Raw genomic sequence first — 26,680 nt, 5'->3', positions numbered from 1 at the left:
CAAAAAAAAGAGACAAGATGTCAAAGGCATTTCACTTCAGGTTTTATTGTTCTGTAATAACTTACTGGCACCAGTGTACCTAGACTTTGCTACATCATTTAAGCATTTTTTTTACCTACCATTTACCTCTCTAGAGGAAAGTAAAACAGAACAAAAAAAACAGACCTTCAAAAGGAGAGATCTGACGGGGGGAGGAGGGTTGGAGGACAATCCTTTTGCTTTTGCGTTTTCACATTATTCCACAGAACTGCTGGCCAGCTCCGTGAGGTTTCCTTATTTTGGCAACTCTGCACATCAAGAATACACAGGTCAAGTTATCCGTGTGTCGTACCGGTCAGCTGACAGTGAGGGCCGGAGCCCCACTCAACACTAAGTGTGTAATGCACAGGACGAGCACTCCATGAGTCGTCTCATGCCATGCTGTCAGCACCTGTGGTCCCAAGATCCAAATATTACCAAATGCATCAGAGGATATTAGTTGAATTTGACTCAACAGCTTATAGACTTGGTGCAAACGTCATGTTTAAGACCCACATTATTTTAGTAGGCGTGTGGCCCTGGGCTGGCGGATGCTGGCAGAGCTGTGATGGAACAGACCCCAACGAGGCCCTGCAGTACCACTCAGAGCCCAGCAGAGGGAGACAGAGGCAGGACTCACTAGTCATCTATTTTACAGACAGCATTTCAATGCCTGTAAACACTTTAAGCTAACGAGCTCATCCTCTACTAACAGAATGTAACAACTCATAAAGTGCAGTAAACATAACTCTTAAGTCCCAATCCATCTAAATGAAATTCCAAATACATTACACTACTGAAAATAGTCATACTCAAGGGGAGATAGTTTGTCAAGCAAAACTGTATGACTGGGTCCTTTTATGTAGGCATGATTACTGTTATTGTCATTATTTCATGTTACTGATTATTGTTTCATAAGTAAAGACATCCATTAGTGTTCCGTGTTTAGCATTTTATAAGAGCTCTTCTACACATAAATGTTAGTAAAATCAATGAGGGCTATTCTCCCGCTAATTTTGTAGGTTAAGTGAAATCTTTTAACTTTTAAACTACAAATGAGCTTTAAAGGCCAATTTTTTTTTATCTTTGTGAAGGCCTTAAACACGGATCACTAATGCTTCTTCTACACATACCCATTACTAACATACATAACTCGTCCCTATGGAAGATGCTTTGATTTACTTCAACATGCATCCCTAACTCATTTTATATATAAATATAAAAACAATAAAAAATAAAACAATAAATTAAACCTCTCTATGATGTAAATAAAACATTCTAAAAGGTGTATATACAACAAAACAAAAATATCGAAGCTGCCACTGATACGTCTTCCAGCCCGCAATGTATTGTCTGGACGGGCTTTTAAGGGTTCAACTTAAATGTGTGGAGGTTTAGCAGGAGAACCAGTTGCCAGGAGAGAAGCAGTCTAGACTCCATCTGTCCCTGGTCCAGCCTGGGTCCGCTTCAGTCTCGGAGACAGACAGGCGGACACACAGACAGCAGGACCAGAGGAAGAGACAGACAGACAGACAGACAGACACAGGACCGGAGGAATAGTCAGGAACAGTTTGGATATTGTACGGGGGTACAACACGCCTGGTTCAGGGTTAACCGAGTTCCACCCTGGATTTCCCAAAACTGGACCATGACTAAACAGGCCTGTGTTCTGCATTCTGTTTGTGTTCTGTTTTTGGTTGGTACGGCCGAGGGAAGGGGGTGGGGGGTGGCACTGGGTGCCTCCTTTTGTTTAGCCGCCCGCCACACTCACGGAAAAATGTCTATTCAAAGAGTTGTCATCGTATCGCTATCGCACCCCAGCGCTGCTGATTTCCTGTTATTTCAAACAGGAAGTGAGGTCACTGGAATGCCTTTTGATCCTTCGCAGACTAAGATGTTTTTGGCAGCACACATTCCCTCCCCCTCGCTCTATTCTGAGCAACAATGGAAACAACTTACCAATTGCAGCCGAGATACCAACCAAAAACCCCCTTCAGATATATTTGTAGAGACTCCCAAATTAAATTCTGGCCTCACTGGGGAGGTATTTTGACTACTGTCCTCCCCCACGCCGAAATTTACAGTCAATGACAACATCCAAACGGAGTCCAGCACCCGCAACACCCTCCTGGTGTCTCCTGATCCGCCTGCTACAACCGTAAAGCTAACAGATCACCAATAATGCCAGGAGAGACATAGTAGGCTTAAGACAAGCAAAGAAAGTTACAGCAGTCAAGATTAATAGGAAATGATGGTAGTGTGATGGACGTGTAAATAGACAGTACTATGCAGTAAAAAGGAGACATTAGTGTTTTTAGGCCATGTAAAATAGTGATGGTAGTGGAGGAGATGGCATGTGAGAGTAGCTTATGAAAACGGTGCATGTAGAGTAGTAGAATACATGATCTGGTGAAGTATAGTGTGTGAGGGTATAGGTTGTATAAGACTGTAGTGTGTGTATAGGTTAATGCTAAAGTAGCAGGAGAGAGGAGTCGGAGTCCCAGCAGCAATCGTTAAGAGATAAAGAAGTAGAGGTGGTGGATATGGTAACAGACGGTTCCCCACACAAACAGCAGAGGAACATGATACGGACCCGGCTCAGATCAGGGCCGAATCCCCCCCCCTCCCCCGTTCAGAGTCCGCTGCTGTCTGGGTAGGGTGTGGGGAGGCTGAAACAGGACCGGTGTTCAGGATAGGAGTGGGTCTGATATTCCTGGGTAAGCCCGGTTCTGCCCCCCTGCCCCGGCTCCCCCTCCACACTCTCCATGCGTGACCAACAGGAAGGAGAAGTCCTCAGGGTGACATGGGCGGAGCCGACGGATGGAATGGAGTCTTTCAGAGCGTGCTGGAATGGGATGGAGGAGGAGGAGGGGTGTGGGGGGGGCTCTAAGGCTGCTCCTCTTTTTTCTTTAAGGAGATGCGCTTCTTCCTGGCAGCCAGCATCTCATAGAAAGGGTCCACACTCACCGCAGAGCTGAGAGACGGAGACGGAGAAAGAGAAAGAGAGGGAGGAAGAGAGAGAGAAAGGAAGGGAGAGAGAGATATAGAGGGAGAGAAGGAAAATGTGAATGACAGAAATAAATTGAGAAAGAATCAGATGATAATACACCAAACATAAACAGACAGAATTCCTTCTTTCCTGTCGGCGTTCCTCTCCCTCTCTCCTTCCCACCATCCCTTCTGCCCCTCTCTCCACCTCCCTACCGCCCTCCCCCGACACTCCTCCCCCCACCCCCTCCCTCCTTACTTGATGGCGTGTATCCACTCGTCCTTCTCCTCTGGCGTGGGGGCGGAGATTCGGTAGACATTATGATTCCCCTCCACCACTCGTCCGTCGGCCTCCGTCTTACACGCCTTTATCAGCTGCCCCCGGTTGTTGGGGATGTACAGCTCAAAACAGTTCTGCACAGAGGGTCATTTAGACAGTTAGTGTGTGTGTGTGTGAGTTTGTGTGAGTTTGTGTGTGTGTGTGTATGCATTTGTGCTCAAACAGTTCTGCACACAGAGGGACAATCAGACAGTTAGTGTCAGTGTGTCGGTGTGTCTGTGTGTCTGTGTGTCTGTGTGTCTGTGTGTCTGTGTGTCTGTGTGTCTGTGTGTCTGTGTGTCTGTGTGTCTGTGTGTCTGTGTGTCTGTGTGTCTGTGTGTCTGTGTGTCTGTGTGTCTGTGTGTCTGTGTGTCTGTGTGTCTGTGTGTCTGTGTGTCTGTGTGTCTGTGTGTCTGTGTGTCTGTGTGTCTGTGTGTCCTCATATCAGTTTTGCACAAAGAGGGACTATCAGACAGTTAGTAAGTGGGTGTGTGTGTGTGTGTGTGTGTGTGTTCAAAACAGTTCAGCACACAGGGGGACAGTCAGAACTGGTGTGTGTGTGTGTGTGTGTGTGTGTGTGTGTATGTGTGTGTGTGTGTGTGTGTGTGTGTGTGTGTGTGTATGAGAGAGAGAGTGAGAGAGAGGCAGAACAATCAAGACTGAGAAAAGGACAGAGAGACTGGCAGAGACAGAGAAAAGAGACATGAAGAGGGAAAGAATAAAAGGAAATGACACAGAAAGAGAGAAAGAAAGAGAAAGACACAAGAGATGGAGAGAGAGAGAGAGAGAGGAAGAGAAGAGGAGCATGAACACACAGCTTGCAATCATGTAATGAAGGAGGAGGTGACTGTAGCGACACTCACAGGTTTCCTAGGGTCCTCCACCTCCCGAATACTCAGGTTCTCAAGAGGGATGATGCCTCTGGGTTCCTTATCCTACACACACACACACACACAACCACACACACACACACACACAGTCATCAGAGACCTCATCATCATCATCATTATCATCAGGGCAATGTTAAAGAGCATCACTCGCTCTGGTTGCCTTACCGTTGTGTACTCAAAGTAATAGAGGCAGTTATCGGTCAGGATGAACCATCGTCTCTTCCAGGTCTTCACTCGTCCACCTATGAGAGGACAGGACAAGGGAACCAGAGTCAATACTGAGGATCTGTCCAACACAAACAGTAGTGACGTCCTGTCAGCGGTCACTGTTAACGTTAATCTACAAAGGCTATTGATTTACTGATGGACCAGGGGAAACGGTGATGTAAACCAACTTCGGTCAAACTCCAACTGTACACCTATGATCTGTGTGAATGTTTGAGTCTTGCACAGCTATCTCAGATTAACCCCTGCCCTGCCCTGCTATATACACACACACACACACACACACACACCAAACCTCTAAGGTCAGGTCTGAAAGCAGCAGTAAGGAGTTATTTCGGTAGTTAGCCTTGCAAACACCATCAGCACAATTGGGACTAAAGAAAGCTTGCTAGCATTCTAACTGGTGTCTTTGGCAAATATGTCGTACTGTGAGAGCTTCTCCTGCATTGCTGCAGGGTGGTCTGTCCTGGACCACAGAACTACATGTCCCATGGTCCGGGCGGCCAGCGGGAACGACAGGTGTGTTTATCTGTCCTTCACATGACCAAATACTGTCAAAATGATTTAAAGATGATGACCTAGTTGCCTATAAAAACGTAATTGCACATAAATGTTTAGTTTTTTTCTTTAAGACCCTCTCTTAGGGCAGCGAACAAGAGGTGACCCCCGACCCCCTCCTCCTGAGTGAGTACCTACCTCCTGGACCGGCAGCGGCCCCCCCAAGACAAAACCACAGGAGAAGCAGAGCGCAGCCAGAGCAGGAGCCACAGGGATGAGGGCGGAAGGAGAGACGGATGGAGAGAACGAGAGAAGGAGAAAGAGAAAGAGAGGGGGAGGAAGATATTAGTGTCTGATAGATCACAGACCCAAACATGCAAAAAGAATAAGACCACGCAGTCTACCACCATGCCGAACAGTAAGGAGAGATGAGAATAGACAGTGAGTGTGTGTGTGTGTGTGTGTGTGTGTGTGTGCATGTGTAAGATGTTTTGAGACTGAGTTGTGCTGAATGTGAGGGTGATGTGGAGACTGTATGAGTGAGTTCATTGAAGAACATGTGTGTTGGCATGTATTCAGTGAAGTGTGTGTGTGTGTGTGTGTGTGTGTGTGTGTGTGTGTTCACATATGTGTTGAGGTGCCTGTATGCGGAGTGTGTATGCTGAAGGAGAAAGCATTTCAGCACTGGACTGTGGTCCACAATCTCATGCATTGACAGCTTTAATTTCTTCACTCATCACACACAGAGAGAGAGAGAGAGAGAGACCCAGGCAGAGACAACACAAAGCACTGGGAAGCACACAGTTAATTTATGTCTGCTCACAATCTGCAAGGAAACCAGTGGCCATCATGCGCCTTCATTTATGAATACCTTCCCAGAACTGGGACATTTTGAGATCATCATGTGTTCAAAAATAGCTCATCAAAACAGATACACATTTGCAGACATTCAGGGCATTAGACACCTATCCAGCCTTCAAAAACCAGTGTGACCCCCCACACCCCAAAATACATCCACCCCCCACCCCCAGCGCCCAAGTAAGCGCCCCGTTGGCTCACCCCCAGCACCCTGACCCCACCTTGTCCCTCGGAAGCCCGTCCCTCCCCCAAAACCTGTGAGAAAGCCCCCCCCCCCACAAGTAGCAGCCAACAAGACCAAGGTGCTCTCTTTACAGGCCTTCCGAAATCAGTGCACCCCCCACCCCCACCCAAAGCCAAGCGGGGTACCTGTCACCCATCAGTTCTCCCCAGGCAGTCTCACCCAGTTTGAGGAGCCAGCCCTCTCTGTCGGGGTTGAAGAAGGTGTGTGTGAGGTCGTTCCCATCATCCTCAGGGATCTTGAAGGGCTCGTTCTTGATGCTCTCGTAGAGGTTCTGGTGAACAGAGGAAACATTGACTACAAGGAACTCATCTCCAACTCTAGTCAAATTTGAAACCTATGGCTATTAGGGACATAATTTCCAGAGTCACAAAGTTGAGGAGAGCATCTAGTATAAAGATTTGCAATCTGCAATCAACAATTTGCAATTCGTAGTTTCTTTCCAAATCAAACTGCTGTGAATACAGATTTTGGGTTGGTTAATTTAAATAATATCTGGTTCAGTTCTTCAGATTGGAAGCTCTTTGAACAACACCTCAACCACCATGAGACTACTGTCTCTCCACGGACACCAAAATAAGGAACTGTTTGTCGTATCTCGGCAGGTCATAGTGACCTCTTTTGACGCCACTGTGTGTTTAATCAGTGCGTATGTCGACCGCTTCCATAGGGCCAAGCGCCAGTGTTTACTCCTAACGTTATCATCAAAGTCACAGAGTAGCTTTGGGTTGTTTTCCTGGTCAGAGGTGGCTGCACATTCCATTCCATTTTTGTCCAGTTCATGATAACCATGGCGGTAAACAAAAAGTATCATTCACATCGTGTATCTGTGTAGAACTGGCACAGAAACACGCTGTTACCGTTACTGCCCTTCAATTCTCAAACACATAAATATACATACTCTCTCTTTCTCTCTCTCTCTCTCTCTCTGTCTGTTTGTCTGTCTTCCATTCTCAAACACACACATATACATACTCTCCGTCTCTCTCTCTGTCTTCCATTCTCAAACACACACATATACATACTCTCTTCCATTCTCAAACACACACATATCCATACTCTCTTCCATTCTCAAACACACACATATCCATACTCTCTGTGTGTGTCTCTCTCTCTCGCTCTCTCTCTTCCATTCTCTTAACACACACATAGTTTGTCTGTCTGTCTGTCTGTCTGTCTGTCTGTCTGTCTGTCTGTCTGTCTGTCTGTCTGTCTGTCTGTCTGTCTGTCTGTCTGTCTGTCTGTCTGTCTGTCTGTCTGTCTGTCTGTCTGTCTGTCTGTCTGTCTGTCTGTCTGTCTGTCTGTCTGTCTGTCTGTCTGTCTGTCTGTTATTCTCAAATACAGACATACTCTCTCTGTCTCATTTTTTTCACTCTTGCCTTCTCCACCTACTCATTTCAACTCCCCCCATTTCCCTCCATTCTTTCTCATTACCCCAATAAACGAGGGTACGTCAACACACCTGCACACACACACACACACACACACACACACACACACACACACACTGACCCGGAGCAGATCCTCAGGCAGATCTCCCCCTTCGTTAATGCCGCGGTTCATGGTGATGAAGCGCTCCACACTGGGCTTGTCCCGCACGTTGGGGTTGTGCAGGCTGGTGTTCAGCATGATGATGGAGAACGACAGGACGTAGGTGGTGTCTGAAGGGCGCAGGAGAAGAGGGGTGTGAAAGGGAGGCAAGGTGTGTGTGTGTGTGTGTGTGTGTGTGTGTGTGTGTGTGTGTGTGTGTGTGTGTGTGTGTGTGTGTGTGTGTGTGTGTGTGTGAGAAAGAGGATTACGAAATGCATGTTGATGCAAATCCATTGTAAAAAAACTGTAAAAGTGAACATGAGGTTGTGTGTGTGTTGATGAACCAAATGAGGTGTCTGAATATCTCTGTTTGTGTAAGTTTGTGTATGTGCAGACATTTTTATAAATGTGTCAGGGAGCAAGTGGCTTTGTGTGACAGGGATTGCAGTTACAGTATCTGTGTGGTTGTGTGTGTGTGTGTGTGTGTGTGTGTGTGTGTGTGTGTGTGTGTGTGTGTGTCTATAGAGGTTAGTTAACAGACCTGTGCTTTGGAACACTCCTGGGTTGCAGTGACAGTATCTCTGAGCAAAAGCTTCCATCATTCTGTCAATCTTCTGAGCCTCACCCGGCAACCGGAAACTCCACAGGAACTGTCTGAGAGTGAAGTTTAAAAAGCACCAGAATCAGAGTCAAGCAGACACCAGACGCACATAAACCTATACTTTCTAGAATCATCTGTCAGACAGGGAGAGAGAGACAGAGAGAGAGAGAGAGGCAGGCAGAGAGAGAGAGAAAGGGAGAGAAAGATAGAGAAAAGGAGGAAACAACAGAGATAAATGACAGAGATAGGAAGATAGGACAGAGAGATAAAGGACAGAGAGATAAAGGACAGAGATATTGTGGCGAGTCTAGATTGGAAGAGTACCTCAGAGCCTGAACCAGGTTGAGGTCAGTGAACTCATGGAGGTCAACGAATGCCTGCAGGACTTTAAGGTTGAATTCATCTCTGTGGAGGGAAGGGAGAGACGTGGGAGACAAGAGAGACAGTCAAAAAAAAAATGGACCCTCAAGACAACAGAACCTGAGGTCTCCTCAATCCCCTTCCTGATGAGCCATAACTTTACATCAACACTGCTCAAGTAGTTACTCAGAAGATGATTACGTGTAATGTAATGCACTAAAAGCAGGTTTGATTACAGCCTTCAAATCAACTGCTTGTCCAAAGAACCTTACCTTTCGCCCAGATAGTCTCCAATGGCAGTTTTGTTTAAGCCTTCGCCTTTGTACAGGAACTGAGATACGTCTTCTGATGTGTGTCTTAGCAGCTCATTCTCCACGAGGAACACAATGCCCTGCAAACAAACACACACACACACACACACACACAGGTAAATAAAGATCCACTAACAAACAATAGACACTCATTTTCTAGCTGGGTAGCTAAAGACTGCTACAGAAAAGAATTAAGAGGACATGAAGAGGAGTCAAGGAGGGACAGACAAAACAATAGGTGAGGAAAATGATATGGTAGCATCATGACACTGTGTAGTTGTAATCAAACTCACAGCCCTAAAATTAGTTTGTTATTAGATCCCTGAAAGGCACAGCCGGTAACCATCATTGGTTGATTTCTGGCTTGTCTGATCTACCCCTCAGAAAAGACTGCCTGAAGAACTAATTTGCAAAAACAGGTACCTCCATTTTTATGAATATTCTGCAGTTGGGTTGTTTTGAATAAGCTACAATAATTAAAGAAAAATGTATTTCATGCTTTTTAATTCATTATTTTATGGAAATACAAAAACATGATAGATATCTGTTTTTGAAAATGAACTACATATATTTACTTACTTTCTTAGGGTCCATGTTGAACTTCTTCCGACCCATAGCCACATGCCGACTCTTCTGTAGTGTTTTACTGCAAACCCAGACAGACCTCAGTTAGAAAACAACATTTAATTTAACACACAGAGAGATTCAGGGGGACAGACAGGAACAGAGAAAGACTGAAAAGTGAAGGGGAAGCAGGGAGGGAGAGAGAGAGAGAGAGAGAATATCTAATACAACCTTACTTCTTTTCTTGCTACTTTGGAAATTCATTGGCAATACGAACAGTGTCATACTAACAGAAACAGTGAGTGACAGAGTGAAAGAGGAAGAGAGAGAGAGAAGAAGAGAGAGGGGGTCAAGAGATTTTTCTGAGAGAAACAGAAGGAAAGATAGAGATATGTTGAAAGAGACACAGGGGTAGAGAGAGATGCGAAGAGAAAGATTTGTAGAGAGGTAAGTAGAGAGAGATGCAAAGAGAAAGATGTAAAGAGAGGTAAGTAGAGAGAGAGATGCGAAGAGAAAGATGTGTAGAGAGGTAAGTAGAGAGCGATGCAAGGAGAAAGATGTGTAAAGAGGTAAGTAGAGAGAGATGCAAAGAGAAAGATGTGTAGAGAGGTAAGTAGAGAGAGATGCAAAGAGAAAGATGTGTAGAGAGGTAAGTAGAGAGAGATGCAAAGAGAAAGATGTGTAGAGAGGTAAGTAGAGAGAGATGCAAAGAGAAAGATGTGTAGAGAGGTAAGTAGAGAGAGATGCAAAGAGAAAGATGTGTAGAGAGGTAAGTAGAGAGAGATGCAAAGAGAAAGATGTGTAGAGAGGTAAGTAGAGAGAGATGCAAAGAGAAAGATGTGTAGAGAGGTAAGTAGAGAGAGATGCAAAGAGAAAGATGTGTAGAGAGGTAAGTAGAGAGAGATGCAAAGAGAAAGATGTGTAAAGGGGTTAGAAGAGACCGATGCAAAGAGAAAGATGTAAAGGGAGGTAAGTAGAGAGAGATGCGAAGAGAAAGACATGTAGAGAGGTAAGTACAGAGAGATGCGAAGAGAAAGACATGTAGAGAGGTAGAGAGCGGTGTGTGTCTGACCTGCCCTCCGTACTGGCCTCCAGGCCCTCCACCTCAATGATGGCCTCCCTCAGCTCCTCTCGGAGCCTCTGGATCTCCTGCAGCAGCGCTCCCTTCCTGCGCCGGATCTCCTCCAGCTCCGAGCGCTCCTCAGGGCTAAGGTCTGCTGGGACTGGTAGGGGGATGGAGGAGGAGGTGGAGAGTGGGATACATGGTCGAAAGGGGTGGGTTGACAGAGGATGGAAAGGGGTGCAATGAGAGTCACGTGAGGGGGTACCATGAGAGAGTTTACAGTGGTTTAGGTTTTAATAAAAGTAATACAAATGCATTTTCATTCATAATCATATACTACCCTTGTGCAAGTAGACAACTGATAAAAGATCTGTTATTCACTCAGGGAGTTAATTCTTTTGACATTTTCATTTCCTCTAGCTCTAAGGTATGAATGCACTGGTCCCACTGGTCCCACTGGTCTTTAGTACAGCACGCACAGAGGCGCTTTGTTTGCAAGGAGGGACAGCGAAAGCAAGCTGGCACACTATGCATTCCCGGGCTGCTCAATTCAATGGGGAACTAAGGGACCGAAACCCCGTTTTCATATGCGCGTCTTTGCACGGCCTCTGGACAGGCCCATATTTCATTTCTGGCCGTTCGTATGCACTGACCCGTACTAAATCCATCCTTTCTCTATAGGAGCTGAGACGGAAACATGTGAGCTGCACACTGAGCTCTTGTGTTGTGTTCGAAAAATGTTTATGGAAGGAACTATGGATTCTTTCCCACAATCATTACATGAATTGCTATTTACACATCAAGCAGCCAATCATGTATAATTAAAAAGATTCAGCCCAACATGTCACATGTCACCCAAAGTTCAAAAGGATGTTCGGCGGAATATCAAGAGGTAAATAACTTATGTCAGCCGCAGGCACAGATACGCCCTCCTGGCTGAAGCAAACATACTCAGGAATCCGGATATTATGCAGGGTGACAGAGAGGAATGCTTTTCATTGCGCCACTCACGTGTACCCTTCTAACACACAAATACTCTAATAGCAAAACTAGTCAATGTGACAGTATGATTCTTGGATGTTGGACACATTAGAAATTATTAGGAACATCCAGAGAAGCTATGTGGCTTCAGGGATGGCTAAAGAGGCATTGCAACTGCTCAAGTCAACAAAAGCCACACGCTGAAGACAAACATGCTTTGACACAGTTTCCGTGTTTACCCTCGATCAACCGACCGAAAGATCGAAACAGATACCAATAGAATTCTAAATATGTTCGATGTCCCACAGCTCACCAATCTGAGAGGTCTAATTTTACACATATTCAGGGTTAGAGCCGTGCATTTACTTCAAATGTGTTTCAAGTTAGAAGCCTTCAAATGAAATGGATTAGGATAGCGTTCAGACAGCCGTGGTGAATAGAACTGGACTTTAATTGAGGGTTGAGGTGAAAATCCATTTGGTCGGTAGCAGATGGGGGACAAGCAAAACAGCATAGCAACCCCGCCCCCGATTTGTAATGGACAGCTTCGCCAGCTGTCTTCATACCCAATGTTTGCCTACGGAAAACAAAGGGCTGTTTGTGCAGAGAAGTGCGCTGGGAACCTGCTAAAGTGTGCTGCAAAAATTAACCTATGTTGGAAAAAGCACGTAGTAATATGAAACCCAGATTGTGCAGTTGCAAAAATAATGTCAAGCTATAATAGCGCTGAAGAGAAATGAGCAACAGCTAGCCAACTAGCAGTAGCAGGGGATACCCAAGGAGATAAAAAAACACCCATACATTTCGACAGACTGGAAGCAAATGGCAACGATCTGTCTGTAAAACAAGACGGTAACTAAACTAGGATATGCCATGCAAAGGTCTACCATCAAGTATAGCAGACAAATCGTGATAGTTAGATATATGGCGGTGACGTTTGCTCCAAGCGAAACGAACAGGCTACTTTGCTACCCAGTTAGCTAGCCATCTGGCTAATAATGCGATATACTGATCAAACTTACTGTAGTCCAGGTCATCCATTTTTGGCGTTTTGCTTTTAGGCATATATGTGTCAGAGCTGACTGTCATTCAACAACCGAAGAAAATGATGGATATATAAAAATATATCCACAAAACGACCAGGAAATAAATAAATAACCAGGCGGCAGACCGAAACCTGGGGGTAAAGACAAAGGAAGAGTTGATACCGGAAATTACGACATCTTTAGTAATAATAGAGTATGCCCAGCCAGCCGGCCATATGTGTAAGGGACTGTCAAATGCGCCATTTTGGAAATTGGCCTTATTTAGAGCCAAAATGGCTGAATTCAAATTAATTTGTATAGGTGACTGAATAACCCAGACTAGAGTTAAGGAATCTTTTATTCTTGTTTTTTTTTCTTTGCCAGAGGAAAGGGCTGTGTGGAGGGCAGAGGAAATGGCTGGGATAAGGCTGCTAGAAGGCTGCTAGAGCAGAAATAGGCTCCAACATGGAATAATGTTTCCCCTGGCTGTTATACCAGGATTTAATCACGGGGAACAAATAACACAATTGTTTTTCAACAAGCCTGGTTTAAAAGGACTTGCACAAGAAGGACTGGCCACTTGCCATTATCTGTATTCAGGCGATTGAAATAGTGTTTGAGGAATTAAGTAGGAAATGCCAGAGGACTCAAAACAGTCAAAAGGTTGAAAAGCTGATAAACCTAAGGGTGAGCATGGAGATAAGAGTATTTTAACAGTGATAGAGGAAGAATGTGACAAAGAGAAAATGTTATTGTGAAATTGGGATGCATTCTGGAACCCTAGGCAACCTCCCAATGTGCTATGTTAACTGTAGCCTATGTGTTAATCACAGCTCGGAACAAACTGAACTATAACCATGAAGCATATCTATAAAGGCTCAAAAAGAGGGGGGGGGGGGGCAAGAAAAAAGGCACCACAGGTTGCGATTAAATGAGAAAAGGGCAAGATTGAGTAACAAACAAGACTCCTATCTGAAGGACAACTAAGAGACAGGACAGGACAGGCAGAGAGATAACTCCTGAGGGCCGGTGGCAGGAGATTAGTTAAGGAGTGGGCCAAGAGAGGGGAGGAGAAGGAAAGGCAAGGACTCCAGACTCAAACTTCCTTCTTTACCCTTCCAAATGAAACTGATAGCATTAAGGACTACACACTACATGCACATTATGTTTTTTTCACAATATTTTGGATTCATTCTCATACTTAAATGGAATTGCATTTAGTTGTTATAGCCCCAATAACAACTGAAATTGCCTCAAGGTGCATTACAGAGCCTGAACCCCCCTAGAGCAACCACTTGGGCGACGGCCAAAATCAGTGGTTGTTATGTGACTAGTTCTCTATTCAGGAAATGCTTAAAAGTAAGTGTTTGCACTTGTGTAGAGACATGATTCCTTTCCTAATGCAAAAATTAAAATGGATCTAGCATTCAATACAAACCTATGCAAAGGGAATCAGCGGCAAGCTATTGGATTGTGAGACTGAGACCAGACAAATATTTCACAGTTAAATTTATTCTTAATGAAGAGAAACATTTTAAACCATATAACTATGTACTGTACATTATATATTTATTTATAATATTTTAGTAATAATTACACTTTTATTACAGGCATCATATAATCAGCTATTAACAAGACATCTTTACCAGCATGTAAGCCTGATATTGTTCTTATTAAATTGCTCTAACACAGATGGTCCGGCATCCAAACCTCTGCTACAGTCAATCCACTGGCCAATTGATAGGAACTAGTTGCACACATTTAAGAGCAAAACTAAGTTGAGAATCATGGACCTTCTTGCAGCAATCGTTTGTACTTGGAATTGACAGTGATGTACAAAATTCAACAGGCCCAGGTTCTGTTTGCACTGGCAACATTGGATGTGAAAATATTCTGAGTGATTTATGACAAGGAGAGACAGAAAACAGAATGCAAAGCATATGGACAGATCCACCGAGATGACCCAGTGGAAATTTAACATTTTGCCTTTTTTCCAGCAGAGAAAGAGAACATAAAAGTGCATAGGTCTAACTGACCACTGACAACATTTCTTGAAGTTATTACATGCCAATATGGAAGATTAAGATTAAAATGATGATTAGATTTGAGCAGACTAAAAAGAAATACAACTGAACTTCTCCATTCAAACTGAACTCTGGTTAAAGGGGAATGGCAATCTTTCTCCACTTAAATGCATTTGAAAAAAAAATTGGAATAATTGTGATAGATGTTATCAGATGGTCCGTTCAGAAATGTACAAAATATATTAAACAGATTTAAGATGTTCCCTCTGAAAAAAAAAAACCTATAAACCTGACTTTAAAAAGTAAAAACACATCAGATATGTCAGTCATTTTAGTGTCTTATTATATCCTAGAGCTTCTTTCACAGACCCACAGACCCACAGACCTGTGACTGGCCTATCAGCAGTGGAGAAGATGTGTGTGTCATGATCCGGCATGATCATTCAAGGGCATCCTCTACCTTCTGTTCTAGAGCAAAGCACAAAGCTGAGTTTCACAAAAGAACAGGCATCCACAAAATGTCAGGCTGTGAAGGAAATGCTAATAAACGCTTATATATATTAAAAAAAAATAGTTTACAGTCTATGGGCCTTCCTCATGTGATGTCAGAGGCAGCCATTTTTATTTTCAAACGGACGAAAGCCAAACATCCCTGTCCAAGCTATTCTCAGTCGTTCCTAGCTTCTAGCATGATGAGCAGAGAGCAGAGACCAAATGAGCATCAGGATAGAAAGGCCGATTATGTCAACCAACCGCCAAAGCTCTGCAAACGAGAGCACTGTAAAGCACCCAGCAGACTTGCATCTGTCAGTTTCATTATACTCATCCTCACCACACATGCAATTGCAAAGGCAGGCAAATGCAGGTTACAGGCTGACGATTAACATAACAGTCTTCTCTTTCTTATTTCTTTTCCCTATAATGCTTGCACTAACATAAAAAAAAAATACATTTACATGGAGTCATTCAAACAGCTTTCAAGTTAATCCTACAACTGTATCAGTTTGGCTGTGAGCTTGGTCTGTTTGTTATTAAGTGAGAAAGTTAAGTGTATTATTGTTTCTTCCATTGCGACTGGACGAATCAGAGTAATCTATTCTGCAGGTGTGGATGGACGGGCCTTATCCTGTGGACGGAGTTTCTGCATGAGTTTGATGGGAAGAGGTGCGTTAACAGGGAGGGGTGGTGGTTATGGGGGGGGGGGGGGAGATTTTGAGCTGGATAAGGCGTTGCACGGATGACCATTATACAATGCAGGGAATGACATTGGGTGGGGTGGGGGGGCTCCGGTGGGTGGGGGGGGGGCACGTTGCTATGCGTGAGGGTGTGGCTTCCCTTGAGGTGGTTCTAGAACAGCAGGAGATTTTCCGCCTTTGTTTTTATTTCCTTTCTCTGAATAAGGCAGGATCTGGTAGTGCATGTATGCATGAGTGAACACGAAGATGCAGACATTCAGCCATTCTGTATGCTGCTGTTCTTGTTTATCTCTCAGTTTATTTCCCCAGTGGGATTTGTGTTTTTCATGCGTCAGGCGATCGTGGAGGGTAATCCCGGGCGTAATCCAGCAGCTATGTAACGGCTCACAGTTTTTTTTTTTCCCTTTGCTAAATTTTGCGATTAATCCGCTCGCGTGCAGGCCGATTAGGCGATCCCTTTTAGTAAATCCCAGAAAGAGCCAGTATTCCAGTGGTCGTCTATTTCAATTTTTTTTTCTTTTTTTCTCAATCTCCTTCTTCCTTAATCTGAACACTGAAGTGTTACGTAATCCACAGACAGTTGGAAGAAGAGAGACAGACATGTCAGTGCCATCTTCCCCACGCTGCTCAGAATCTGGTGATCCTTACTCCCGAGTCACCCACTATAAGCCGGGCCATGGAGGGATGGACCTGGACAGAAGAGGGACAACAGGTCTGTTAGACACCAGAGAGGAGAAACAACTGACAGATTTGACTCTTAATGTGAGCTCACCATGAACCCAAATTATAATTACATGACCGTAGTATATTAATCCTGAACAACAAATTGCAAAATACCCCATAGCTGAAGCTGAAACCACATTGGCCTTTTAGTCTCAGCTGGGATCACAGGTCCCTGGCATCCCCACACACACTCGCCCACACACACACACAAAAACAGCCAAATTGCAGCATTGAGTGCCCTCTTTTTACCTGGGCCTGCAGGGGTCCGTAGGGCACCAGCTCCCCGTCCACGGTGAGGGTGCCCCTGGGGGAGAGTGGCTGCAGGCGGAACGCCTTGGCCGACACGTGGCTTACATACGGCGAGCTCAGGGACATGTGCGCCCCCCTCTCCATGGCCAAGAAGAGGCGGAGCAGCGTCGCCCGAGAGATGCCCGCCCGCACAAACGTCAGGTGGATGAGGCCATCATCGAAGTGGGCATGTGGCGCCGCTAGCAGGTCCGCACCCAGGTGGGATTGGTAGATGGCCAGGACAAGCACGAAGTCTCCCTCAATGGTCACCCAGTCTCGAGTGGGTAGCGGCTGGTCCAGCGGGGGCAGGAGGTCATCGTAGGGCGGGCTGTAGGGGGTGCACACGTGTGGACGGTTCTTCTGGGGCCCCGTGGGCTCGGCGAGGTCGAAAGTGAAGGAGGGGGAGGGAGAATGGAGCAAAGGGGAGGGTGAGGCGGAGCCGGGGGTGTTGGGACGCGGGGCAAGGTAAGAGGAGGCGTGTGGCGACGCACAGCTGGGCGAGGGAGGGGGTGTGGGGGAGAGCGAGAGCGACAGGGAGGGCATTTTCGGGGGGAGGGAGTTGGAGTGCGAGTGGTGGTGGAGCAGGGACAGCGGCCGCGGCCGGGTCGAGTTCTGATTTTGGTCCAGCGGCGTTTTGGGTTTGTAGGAGAAGGGGGCGTGCCGGAACGGCGAGGAGATGGTGAGCGAGCGCTCGCGCATGTCTATGGGGTATGCCTCGCGCTGGAAGTACGTTCCGTTCATGTCCTCGTCCTGCTCGCCGTACGCCGCAGGCTCCATCTCGGCGTCCGAGTCGGTGCTGGCGCTGATTGGCTGGCTAAAGAAGGCTTTGGAAATCTGGCTGGATGGCGCGGAGTTCTTCCTGACGGCCTTGCGTGGGTTGGAAGGCTCCTCCGAGTCGTGGCAGCTGCCCTCGCACTCCTGTGCCTCGCGGCCCATCACCACGCCGTAGCCCTCGCACACCTCTCTCGCCTCCATCACACCGTCCTCCCCCTCCCCCTCTTCCCCTTCGCCTCCCTCCCTCTGGCCCTCACTCCTGCTCTCCTCTCTGCTACTTCTGCTGTCACTCTCACTCTCTCTGTCCTCCGCGTCATCATCATCCCTCTCTTCTTCAGTCCCTTCCATCCTTTCATTCCCATCGGTGCCCAACCTCCCCTCCGCCTCCATTTCCCTTTCTCGGTCCTCTGCTAAGCTGCTGGCTCGGACCACCCCGACTCCTCTCGCCCTCTCCCTCCTCCTCTCTCGTTCCCTGTCTCTCTCCTCCCTCTCTCTCTCCCTCTCCCTCTCTCTCTCTCCGTCCCCCTTGCGCAGGCTCCTCTGTTCGCTGAGGCCCATGTCGGAGATGGTGCGGTGGATGGGGGTGCGGCAGAACCCCTCCAGCCCCTCAGTGACGCTGCGAGACAGGGGGCGTCTCTGGGGTGGGGGGGTTAGATCCGGGGCGACAGCGTTCGGGGGCAGGTAGGACAGGCGGCCCTTGTAGGAACGCAGCGAGGCCAGTCGGACCAGCGTGCCAAGCGTGAAGCGGGCCGAGCCCAAGCCCCGGTACCGTTCGCTCTCGATGTCCACATCCGACACGAAGCCCCACGCCACCGACAGGAATGAGAAGATTCGCCTGGGAGCGGCCAGCCGCCCGTTCTGATTGGAGGAGGAAGAGGGAATCGGACTGGTTGTCACGGACACCAGGTCCATGGGTTTCACCCCGCCCCGGCAGAGCAAGAAGCAGCAGTTGAGGAGGAGGGGCTCTCGAAGGCACATGTCATACCTTAGAGAGAGAGAGAGAAAAAAGGAAAGAGAGAAAGAGCGAGAGAGAGAAAGGAAGAGAGAGAGAGGAGGAGGAGGTGGAGGAGTGGTGGGGTGGGAGTTGGACAAACAGATGGTGTGGGAAGGAGAGAAAATAAAGTGGACACATATTAGTTAGGCTTCTACAAGAGAGCTGATAGTACACAGATATGCTATGGATAAGGAAAAAATTGCTATCTATCAAACAGAGCAGAGTCTAAAGATTGCCTGTGTTTTGTTCCCGGGTCAAAGTTCTGTGATAAAGTTGTTCTTGCAAAGCAGCAGATAACAGGACAGGCTCGATCAGGAAAGGAGCAGGTGGGACCAGTTCAGCATCTTACCCCGCATAGTGGTTTATAGATCCAGCCAAGGCATTCCCGGAACCGCAGGGCAGAATTCCCACCGGAGTTTTTATGGCTGTCTCCCAGTCCGACCTTTCCATGAGTCCATTTATCACCTAGAGTGACAGATAAGAATCAATGAAGTAACTTAATTCCATCCCTGCTAAGGGCTTATGGTCTACAGGCAGGTTGCCTGACTAAGCGCTGGCCAAGGTCAAAGTACAGCTGAGGCTTCCTGATGTGCCCATCACACTAAACATTACACAACGTCAGATTAAACTCAGCATTAGCAACAGGCAGGAAAACGATGACCGTGCAGAAACAGCAGATACTGTCAGTCCTCAGCATCAATGGGGAACCAGGGCATATAGTCATCTTCATGAGTCATAGTCATGAGTTGCTAGGAATGTCTTCTCCCCAAAACCTTCACAATAGTCAAGTGCCATTAAGATTAATTTGGTCTATCTGGATGTGAGTCCTTTAACACTGAACAGAAGGGGGTCTATGGAGTTAGTGTGTTATAACATTAAGAATACCGGGCCAAAATAGCACATCCTTGAGCCTGAAATGTACCCTGTGCAATCACTGAATTACAATAAGGCAAATGGTTATAATGGTCTATCCCCTGCAATTGCAGATGTATGTGCTGAACAGATGTGCGCTTCTGTCCCTGTGGTGGTAGAACTATTTGGTTCCTGGGGGGAAACCATGCAGAACTAATCAAACAAATATGCATTCAGGGTTGTAGCATTAGATATGGCTGAGATTCAGGGGTAGAGTGTCAGCTTTACAAAAAAAAAAAAAAACATGCTACACTGGCACATGGCGGCCATGAGGCTAGTTTAAAACATGAGACAGACAGCATTGACAGGGTAAGTGTTGGAGCACTTGTGAGGCTAGTTTAAAGCACGACAGAGACGGCATCGACAGGGTTAGTGTTGGAGCACTTGTGAGGCTAGTTTAAAGCACGACAGAGACAGCATCGACAGGGTAAGTGTTGGAGCACTTGTGAGGCTAGTTAAAATCATGAGATAGACAGCATTGACAGGGTAAGTGTTGGAGCACTTGTGAGGCTAGTTAAAATCATGAGATAGACAGCATTGACAGGGTAAGTGTTGGAACACTTGTGCGATTTAGATAGGATTGTCAAACACACACACATACCTCATGGAGGAGTCCATCCCCAGACAGGATGATGATACCGTCCCACTCCGATAGGGAGATCTCCCTGATGAGCTCTCTTGCATGGTTCTGACGCTCTGTGACACAGCAAAGCAAACCCCACCACACACACACACACACACGCACATGCACACACACACACACACACACAACATACAGTAAATAACTAGGAATATTGAGGTCTGCCTGAATGCTATTGTCAGGGGTAGTTGCAGTGCATTCAGACCCCTTCATTTTTAAATTTTTATGTTGCAGCCTAATGTTCAAATCATTCAAATTCATATTTATTTTCGTCAATCTACACTCAATAGCCCATAATGAAAGACCAAAAACAACAAGTTTGGTAAATGTATTAAAGTCACATTGATATAAGTATTCAGACCCTTTACTCAGTTGAAAAACCGTTGGGAGAGATTACAGCCTCCAGTCTTCTTGGATACAATGCGACTAACTTTGCAGACCTGGATTTGGGGTTTCTTGTCTGCAGATCCTCCCAGGCTCTGACAGGTTGGATGGGGATCGTTTGGGAACAGCCATTTTCAGGTCTCTCCATGAATGTTCAATTGGGTTAAAGTCAGGGCTCTGGCTGGGCCACTCAAGGACATTCAAAGTAAGAGCTGTACCTAAGCCACTCCTGTGTTGACTTGACTGTGTGCATAGGATCACTGTCCCGTTGGAAGATAAATCCTCAGCCCTGTCTGACAACCTGAGTGCTCTGGACCAGGTTTTCATTAAGAATATCTCTGTACTGTGCTCCATTCAGCTTCCCTAAACCCTAAGAAGTCACCCAGTCCCTGCCACTAAAAAAAACACAGCATGATTCTGCCACCACCATGCTTGGGATGTTGTAGGTCATGTGATGGGCGGAGCTTGATTTACTCCAGACCTGACACTTAGAAATGAGACCAGAGACCAGTCTAAGAGTCATTTAGGTTCTTTTTTCTTCTGTGAGAGGCTTCTGTCTGGCCACTCTGCCATGAAGCAGCTGGCGTGTTGCAGTGATGATTGTCCTTCTGGAAGTTTCCCCTACCCACATAGGATCCCTGGAACTCCGCCAGAGTGACCATCGGATTCTTGACGGCCACTCTAGGAAGAGTCTAGGTTATTCCAAACTTCCATTTAAGAATGATGGAGACCACCTTGGAACCTTCATTACAGCATAATTTTGTCGTAGTCTTCCCCAGATCTGTGCCTCTACCCAATCCTGTCTCTAACTTCTGCAGGCAGTTCCTTCAACCTCATGGCTTGCTGTTTGCTCTGATATGCATTCAGGGCTGTGAGACCTTATATAAACAGGTGTGTGCCTGCCACATAATGTCCAATCAATTGAATTTACCACAGGTGGACTCCAATCGAGGTGTAGAAACATCTCAAAGATGATCATAGAAATGGGAGGCTCCTGAGCTAAAGAGCAAAGTGTCATAGCAAAGGGTCTGAAAACTTAACTCAATATGATATTTCAGCTCAGGAAAAGATTGATTTTAAACAATTGTAATCGGTTTAAGTCTGCAACATAACATAAGTCTGCAACAGAGTGCATCTGAATACTTTCTAAATGCATATATGCTGGTCCTGGAGCTGTTATGATGTGTAAATGCACTGCACGTGTGTGTGTGTGTGTGTGTGTGTGTGTGTAAATGCACTGGTTATAGAGAAAAGTATCGTACCTGTCTGTATGAGGTTGTAGCTGATGTTGGCCTCTCTGATCATTGGCAGGATGTGTGATTGACACCACTGCATGGCCTGACCCCGCCCACTGAAAGGATTGACCAACAGCAGGAGGCGACGAGGGCGGGGCAACAGGCTTTTGTTGAATTCTGAAAAAGAAAACAGAGCTATGTGTGAGAATCTGAAGCTTAAACCGGAAACATAAACAAGGGCACGATGTACACCTAAATAATCACATTCCCCTAGGGTAGGGGTCTCAAACTCAGGCCCGCGGGCCATTTCCGGCCCCCAAGCGATTGTATCCGGCCCGCAAAGTTCCACTGATTTAAAAAAAAAAAATTTAATTTTAATTTAAAAGGGCCACCCTAACGTTTACCATCAAAATCTGGCCCCCCAATGACCAGACTGGACAATGACCAGACTGGAAGCTCATCGGCCCCTGGGTAATTTGAGTTTGAGACCCCTGGCCTAGGGGAACATGATTGCTTCAGACATATACACATAACATATAAACATTTAATATAAATCACATATAAACAATGCTAGCTTAGGCTTGGGGGCTAAGAAAAGCATCATGGGATGAAGCAGGATTCTACATCTTAAAACCAGGATGCTGGGTGGCTGTGATTTTGTAACTCTACCTGTAGAGCTTTTGGCCCACACTGATAAGGCATCTGAGAGCTGATGCGGTGATCATTTCATCTCCCATCCAGCCTTCTGATCTTCATCTAGCCTGATCTAAGCTAACCTGGGATGACTTATGAGTGCAGGCCCACATCTAGAGCATGACACACACACACACACACACACACTATCATAGTCACACACACTATTATACAGTCACACACACACACGCAAAGACACACAAAGCATGTTGTACCTTTCTTTACTCAGTCACACAAGCGCCGCCGCCCCCCCGCCCCCTCTCTCAGACAAGCACACGCATACACAACATGTCACATTAATAGACAAGCCATACAGATCCGTCCCTTCAGACTCACATGCACCCACACACATGAGGTTTTACTCCTGGGGTCCTAGCCATAGAGCGGGAGTCAGTGAGTCGCTACAATGCAGATATCACACTGTCTAATGTCACTAAAGCACAGAGCACGGAAATAGGAAGGAAAGGGAGGGGGGGGGGGGGCAGGGGGCAGTGGCTGTGGCGTATGGTGGACCCACCCTCGCTCTGCCAGTCGCGTCTGACACAGCACTGATACAGACTGGGTTTGTGTGCATGTCTGTGTGTATGTGTGTGTATATGCAAGAGTGTGGAGACACCAGATAAGGAGAGAGAGAAAGAAAGCAAAGGAAATGCACCATTAGACAGACAGAGATACTTCACAAATGCCAACAGACTCACACACACAGGCACACATGCACACACACAAATGCATGCACACACACACAGGCACACACACACAGGCACACACACACACACACACACACACACACAATTTTACACAGATTCTTTTCCAAGATACAGTAGGATTTCCGTTCCTTCGGCTCCTGTGTTAAGATCTTTCCAAGAGCTCCTAGTGCAGAAGAAGTGTGTGCATGCGTGCGCATGTGTGTGTGTGTGTGTGTGTGTGTGTGTGAATGCGTTCGCATGTGTGTCTGTGTGTGATTAAGATAAGTGTGTGAGTATGTGTGCTACATTAAACAGCATGTGTGATTCAAAAGGGCTGAAAACACTCATCTGTAGAGCTTATGCAAGTTGGCTGTCCACTGGCCTCCACTAGCCTATAGAGTGGCTGACTGTGTGCTTACAGTGCATTGTGTGCCATCAGCATGTAACTTAGAAACAGTCCGTCATACACCGGACCGCCAGCAGGTGCAGCTCTGAGCCAGATCTGGGCCAGATCAAGGCAAGACTACCAACTGGCTGCACTGGTAATCCCCTGGTTAAGAACTTCAACATGTTTTGATTGAATTCTGCCATGACACAAGGTCATGCTAGGCCAAGTGCCTTCCAAATGCTCTTTCGTGTAAGTACATCCCATGTTGTTCAACACAACTGCTTGGTAACCTGATTACTTTCCCACACACAATATTTAAGATGATGTTGTTCATGGTGCACACCTGCACACATAATGTTACTGTCCAAATCATAGTAATCTCATGTCATACAACACAGCTGTGGAACTGGTTGTATCCCCAAACTTTCACACGCACACACAAGCTCTGATTAGAAATTCCTGATTTATAAAAACACATGTAGCCCCACAATAACACACCAACAGTAACTTAATCATAATGATGCCATGTTGGCCGGCACAGCTGTATATCTAAGTTGCATCCTAGACTCATCCTGACAGACATTCTCCACAGCTGTCGAAACATAACCTAAATACTGGTCTCTAGAAACACTAGAGAACAAGGAGGGGGGGAAACCAAATCCTGCTATTGCATATGATGCTGAGAAGTTTGATTTAATATTTATTATTTGGTATTTTTTAAAGCCAGTAAAAATATGAATTGGAGATTAAATTAAATTCTCAAAGAGCTGCCATTATGACACATAAAACACACACACACACCTGTTGTGGCACTGACGATGACTCCTCTCAGCAGGCACTGGACGGCAGCATACCATTTCTCGGCCTCAGGTCGGCTCTCGGCCAGGTACGCCCTTACCTGCCTGCGCCTGGACACACCCTTTCTGCGCCGCCCTGGCGGGTACCAGTACAGCACCAGGAGCGGCGGTGCGGGGGCGCGTGGGCAGCTGCAGCCTGCCAGCTCCACCAGCGGCAGGAGCAGCCGAGACTCCTTGCCCGGGCGGGGTGAGAGCCGCTGCACGTGGATGTGTGTGTGTGTGAGCGTCAGGGCGTAGCTGGCAGTCGGGCTGGTGGCTTGCAGAGAAGACGGCCCCCCGGGGCTGTTGGGACAGCTGTTGTTGCCCCCGTTGCCTCCTCCTCCTCCTCCTCCTCCTCCCCCACCGCCACCGCCTAAACCTGTGCTCCAACCCCCAAACTGGCCGTGGAGCAGGGCTTCGGACAGCGAGGGGATCTGCGGCTCTGGGGAGCGCATCCTCACAGCGGCAGAAGGCTGCCAAGAGTGATAGGAACGCAAGGGGCTACCTGTGGAACGTCCGGAGACAGGGAGGTGGGCCTGTCATACAGCTGGTTGGTCATGGAAGGAGCAATTTGTAGCTTGTCAGGGTGTAAACCACTTCCTGGGTGAAAGTTCTTGGTTGTATTAATGGTATTGTTTATAAATATGTATTCTATGGATGGTACATCTGGGTCACAGTCTTCCGCTCAGAATGGACAGTAAAAAAAAGAAAAACAGCAGATGTTTTTTTTTTAAATCCCTGATGACAAGATTTGTTTTTGCTTTCCCACATCCAATTTAAGTGTTTTCTCTTTGGAATGGCAGATCCCAATCCTCTGTTTAATGCACAAAATACCTCTCACTTGAACGCTGTTCGAGGTGGGAACAGTCAGTTTTAAAGTTTATAACACAGCAGTTATACAGTTATAACAATAGTTATAAATCCAAGTAAATAATTACTAAAGTGCTTTCGAAGACTGAGATTGCTCTTCATAAATTGTCTGATAATGGATGGCAAATTCATATATCTATATACATACAAATATGTATATATTCAAAGTTAACCCATGAAAATATCAAATCATATGAAGTCCTATTTTAAAGGAGGACTTTAAAGCAGCACATGAAATTAAGTAAATTATATGTAAAATATCTGATCTGTGTGATACTGGGAACTTGCTATGTAGTGAAACATAGGCCAGGCAGCACAGTTCAAGGTCATGAGGTCAGAGAGATGAAAATTAAATAACTAGGCCTAGTCATCCAAAGGTCAGCTGAATTTACTTCTGAGGGATTAAACTCCCCAGCTTTCAAACAACTGACACACCGAGAGCATCACAGGAAGGGACGGGGTAAAGCAACTCCACAAACACCTCACTGGAGCAGGGAAAGGCTACTGTCTCTTCAGCCTAAACTGTGTTGTTCTGAGAAACGCCGGAACTGAAGGCATGCCAAGCAGGGGGGAGAGGTGGGGGAGAGGAAGTGAGGTGGCTGGATAAGACTTTCACTTCCTGTCTCCGTCTTGCTGGGGCGCAGGTGGGATGGAAGTTCATCCAATGGAAAAATGCCATGAATTCCAGCCTTTGTAATCCATGAAATAATACATGTTTGTCCTCTGCGTTGGCTGGTTTACAGCTGAAAACAGGCATAAAAAAACACCATAAGACCCTTAAACAAAAAGTCTGACAGTCTGTTCTGGGCTTTCTTTCACGTCATGGTGCTCTGGTAATGTACTCTCCCCCTGAGTCACGGTTTAGGTCCTGTCCAAAACAGGTGCCTATTGAACAGAGGAAACAAACAGACGAGAATGTCAGAATAACATTACATTTTACAATCTGTGACATACACCAAAGGACTAACTGAAAACAACTATTCAGCTATTCAGACCTATCAGTTTTATTTATTCATTGATCTTTATAAGCCTCCCTAGTTCTTCATTTGTAATGTGCATGCAGTTTGATCATTTGCAAACCCATACACCCACCACACCTCAAAGGTATTAGGGAATACACAGCATAACTAATCAGAGATGCCTGAGAAGAATTAGACTAGCCCGAATAGTAATTCAAATAAGACAATTTCTTTATGTAGAAACAACAAAGCAATTGTAAACATGTATTTAACAAGCACAGACGGCAACAATCATCATCATACATTTCATTATGCATCTTACTAAAGTTTACACTCCAGTTTACTGTTCTGTTCAGGGCTGTTACAGGCCATTTTAGTGCCCTAAGTGGAACTGCTCTGTAGCATTTGCACTTGTGTACTGGTGTAAATGTATAATCTGACCCTGTTATCGTCGTACAAAAACAATGCGTCTAAGGTGATTTGATGTCCGTCAACTATCTAACGAGCAGGTGGGGGCGCATACCAGTGCTGTCTGTGCCGCTCGGGATGAAGTTCAACCTCACCGTTAAATCAAAGATAAGCAAAGGCTATAGACCTATCTACTGT

The 26,680-nt window shown here is 46.1% G+C and overlaps 2 protein-coding genes across 2 annotated transcripts; both read right to left on the bottom strand.

Moving 5' to 3' along the window:
* Window positions 1-26: 26 nt before the first annotated feature.
* On the bottom strand, window positions 27-12,617 carry LOC308380470 (cytohesin-2-like). The gene is made up of 12 exons (XM_080857823.1): window positions 12,470-12,617; window positions 10,476-10,626; window positions 9,419-9,485; window positions 8,801-8,919; window positions 8,493-8,573; window positions 8,109-8,221; window positions 7,550-7,698; window positions 6,200-6,311; window positions 4,381-4,457; window positions 4,189-4,260; window positions 3,266-3,420; window positions 27-2,992 (listed from the first exon to the last, which is right to left on the bottom strand). Exons 1-12 carry the CDS (start codon window positions 12,534-12,536, stop codon window positions 2,905-2,907), a joined length of 1,251 nt encoding a protein of 416 aa, XP_080713949.1. The 5' UTR covers window positions 12,537-12,617; the 3' UTR covers window positions 27-2,904.
* A 3,168-nt stretch (window positions 12,618-15,785) lies between these two features.
* sphk2 (sphingosine kinase 2) lies at window positions 15,786-25,385 on the bottom strand. Its single transcript, XM_080857820.1, has 6 exons — window positions 24,211-25,385; window positions 21,670-21,819; window positions 19,985-20,079; window positions 18,821-18,936; window positions 16,665-18,462; window positions 15,786-16,382 (listed from the first exon to the last, which is right to left on the bottom strand). The coding sequence occupies exons 1-6, from the start codon at window positions 24,698-24,700 to the stop codon at window positions 16,320-16,322; spliced, it is 2,712 nt and encodes a 903-aa protein (XP_080713946.1). The 5' UTR covers window positions 24,701-25,385; the 3' UTR covers window positions 15,786-16,319.
* Window positions 25,386-26,680: the final 1,295 nt, after the last annotated feature.

Source organism: Sprattus sprattus (assembly GCF_963457725.1).
Source record: "Sprattus sprattus genome assembly, chromosome: 19".
NCBI classification, from domain to species: Eukaryota; Metazoa; Chordata; class Actinopteri; order Clupeiformes; family Clupeidae; genus Sprattus; species Sprattus sprattus.
The sequence above is the reverse complement of the archived record's forward strand: the minus strand, read 5'-3'. Positions and strand labels throughout refer to the sequence as shown.

Bases quoted from the DNA above. Each gene is read 5' to 3' on its own strand.
- sphk2 (XM_080857820.1), bottom strand. From the start codon at position 24,700: ATGCGCTCCCCAGAGCCGCAGATCCCCTCGCTGTCCGAAGCCCTGCTC. The intron at 18,937-19,984 runs GTATGTGTGTGT...CTGTCACTCTAG, and splicing joins GGGATGGACTCCTCCATGAG to GTGATAAATGGACTCATGGA. The intron at 16,383-16,664 runs GTAAAAAGAGGG...TCTTCTGTCCAG, and splicing joins ACGGACCCCTGCAGGCCCAG to GTCCATCCCTCCATGGCCCG.
- LOC308380470 (XM_080857823.1), bottom strand. From the start codon at position 12,536: ATGACAGTCAGCTCTGACACATATATGCCTAAAAGCAAAACGCCAAAA. The intron at 10,627-12,469 runs GTAAGTTTGATC...TCCCCCTACCAG, and splicing joins AATGGATGACCTGGACTACA to TCCCAGCAGACCTTAGCCCT. The intron at 4,261-4,380 runs GTAAGGCAACCA...GTGTGTGTGTAG, and splicing joins ATTACTTTGAGTACACAACG to GATAAGGAACCCAGAGGCAT.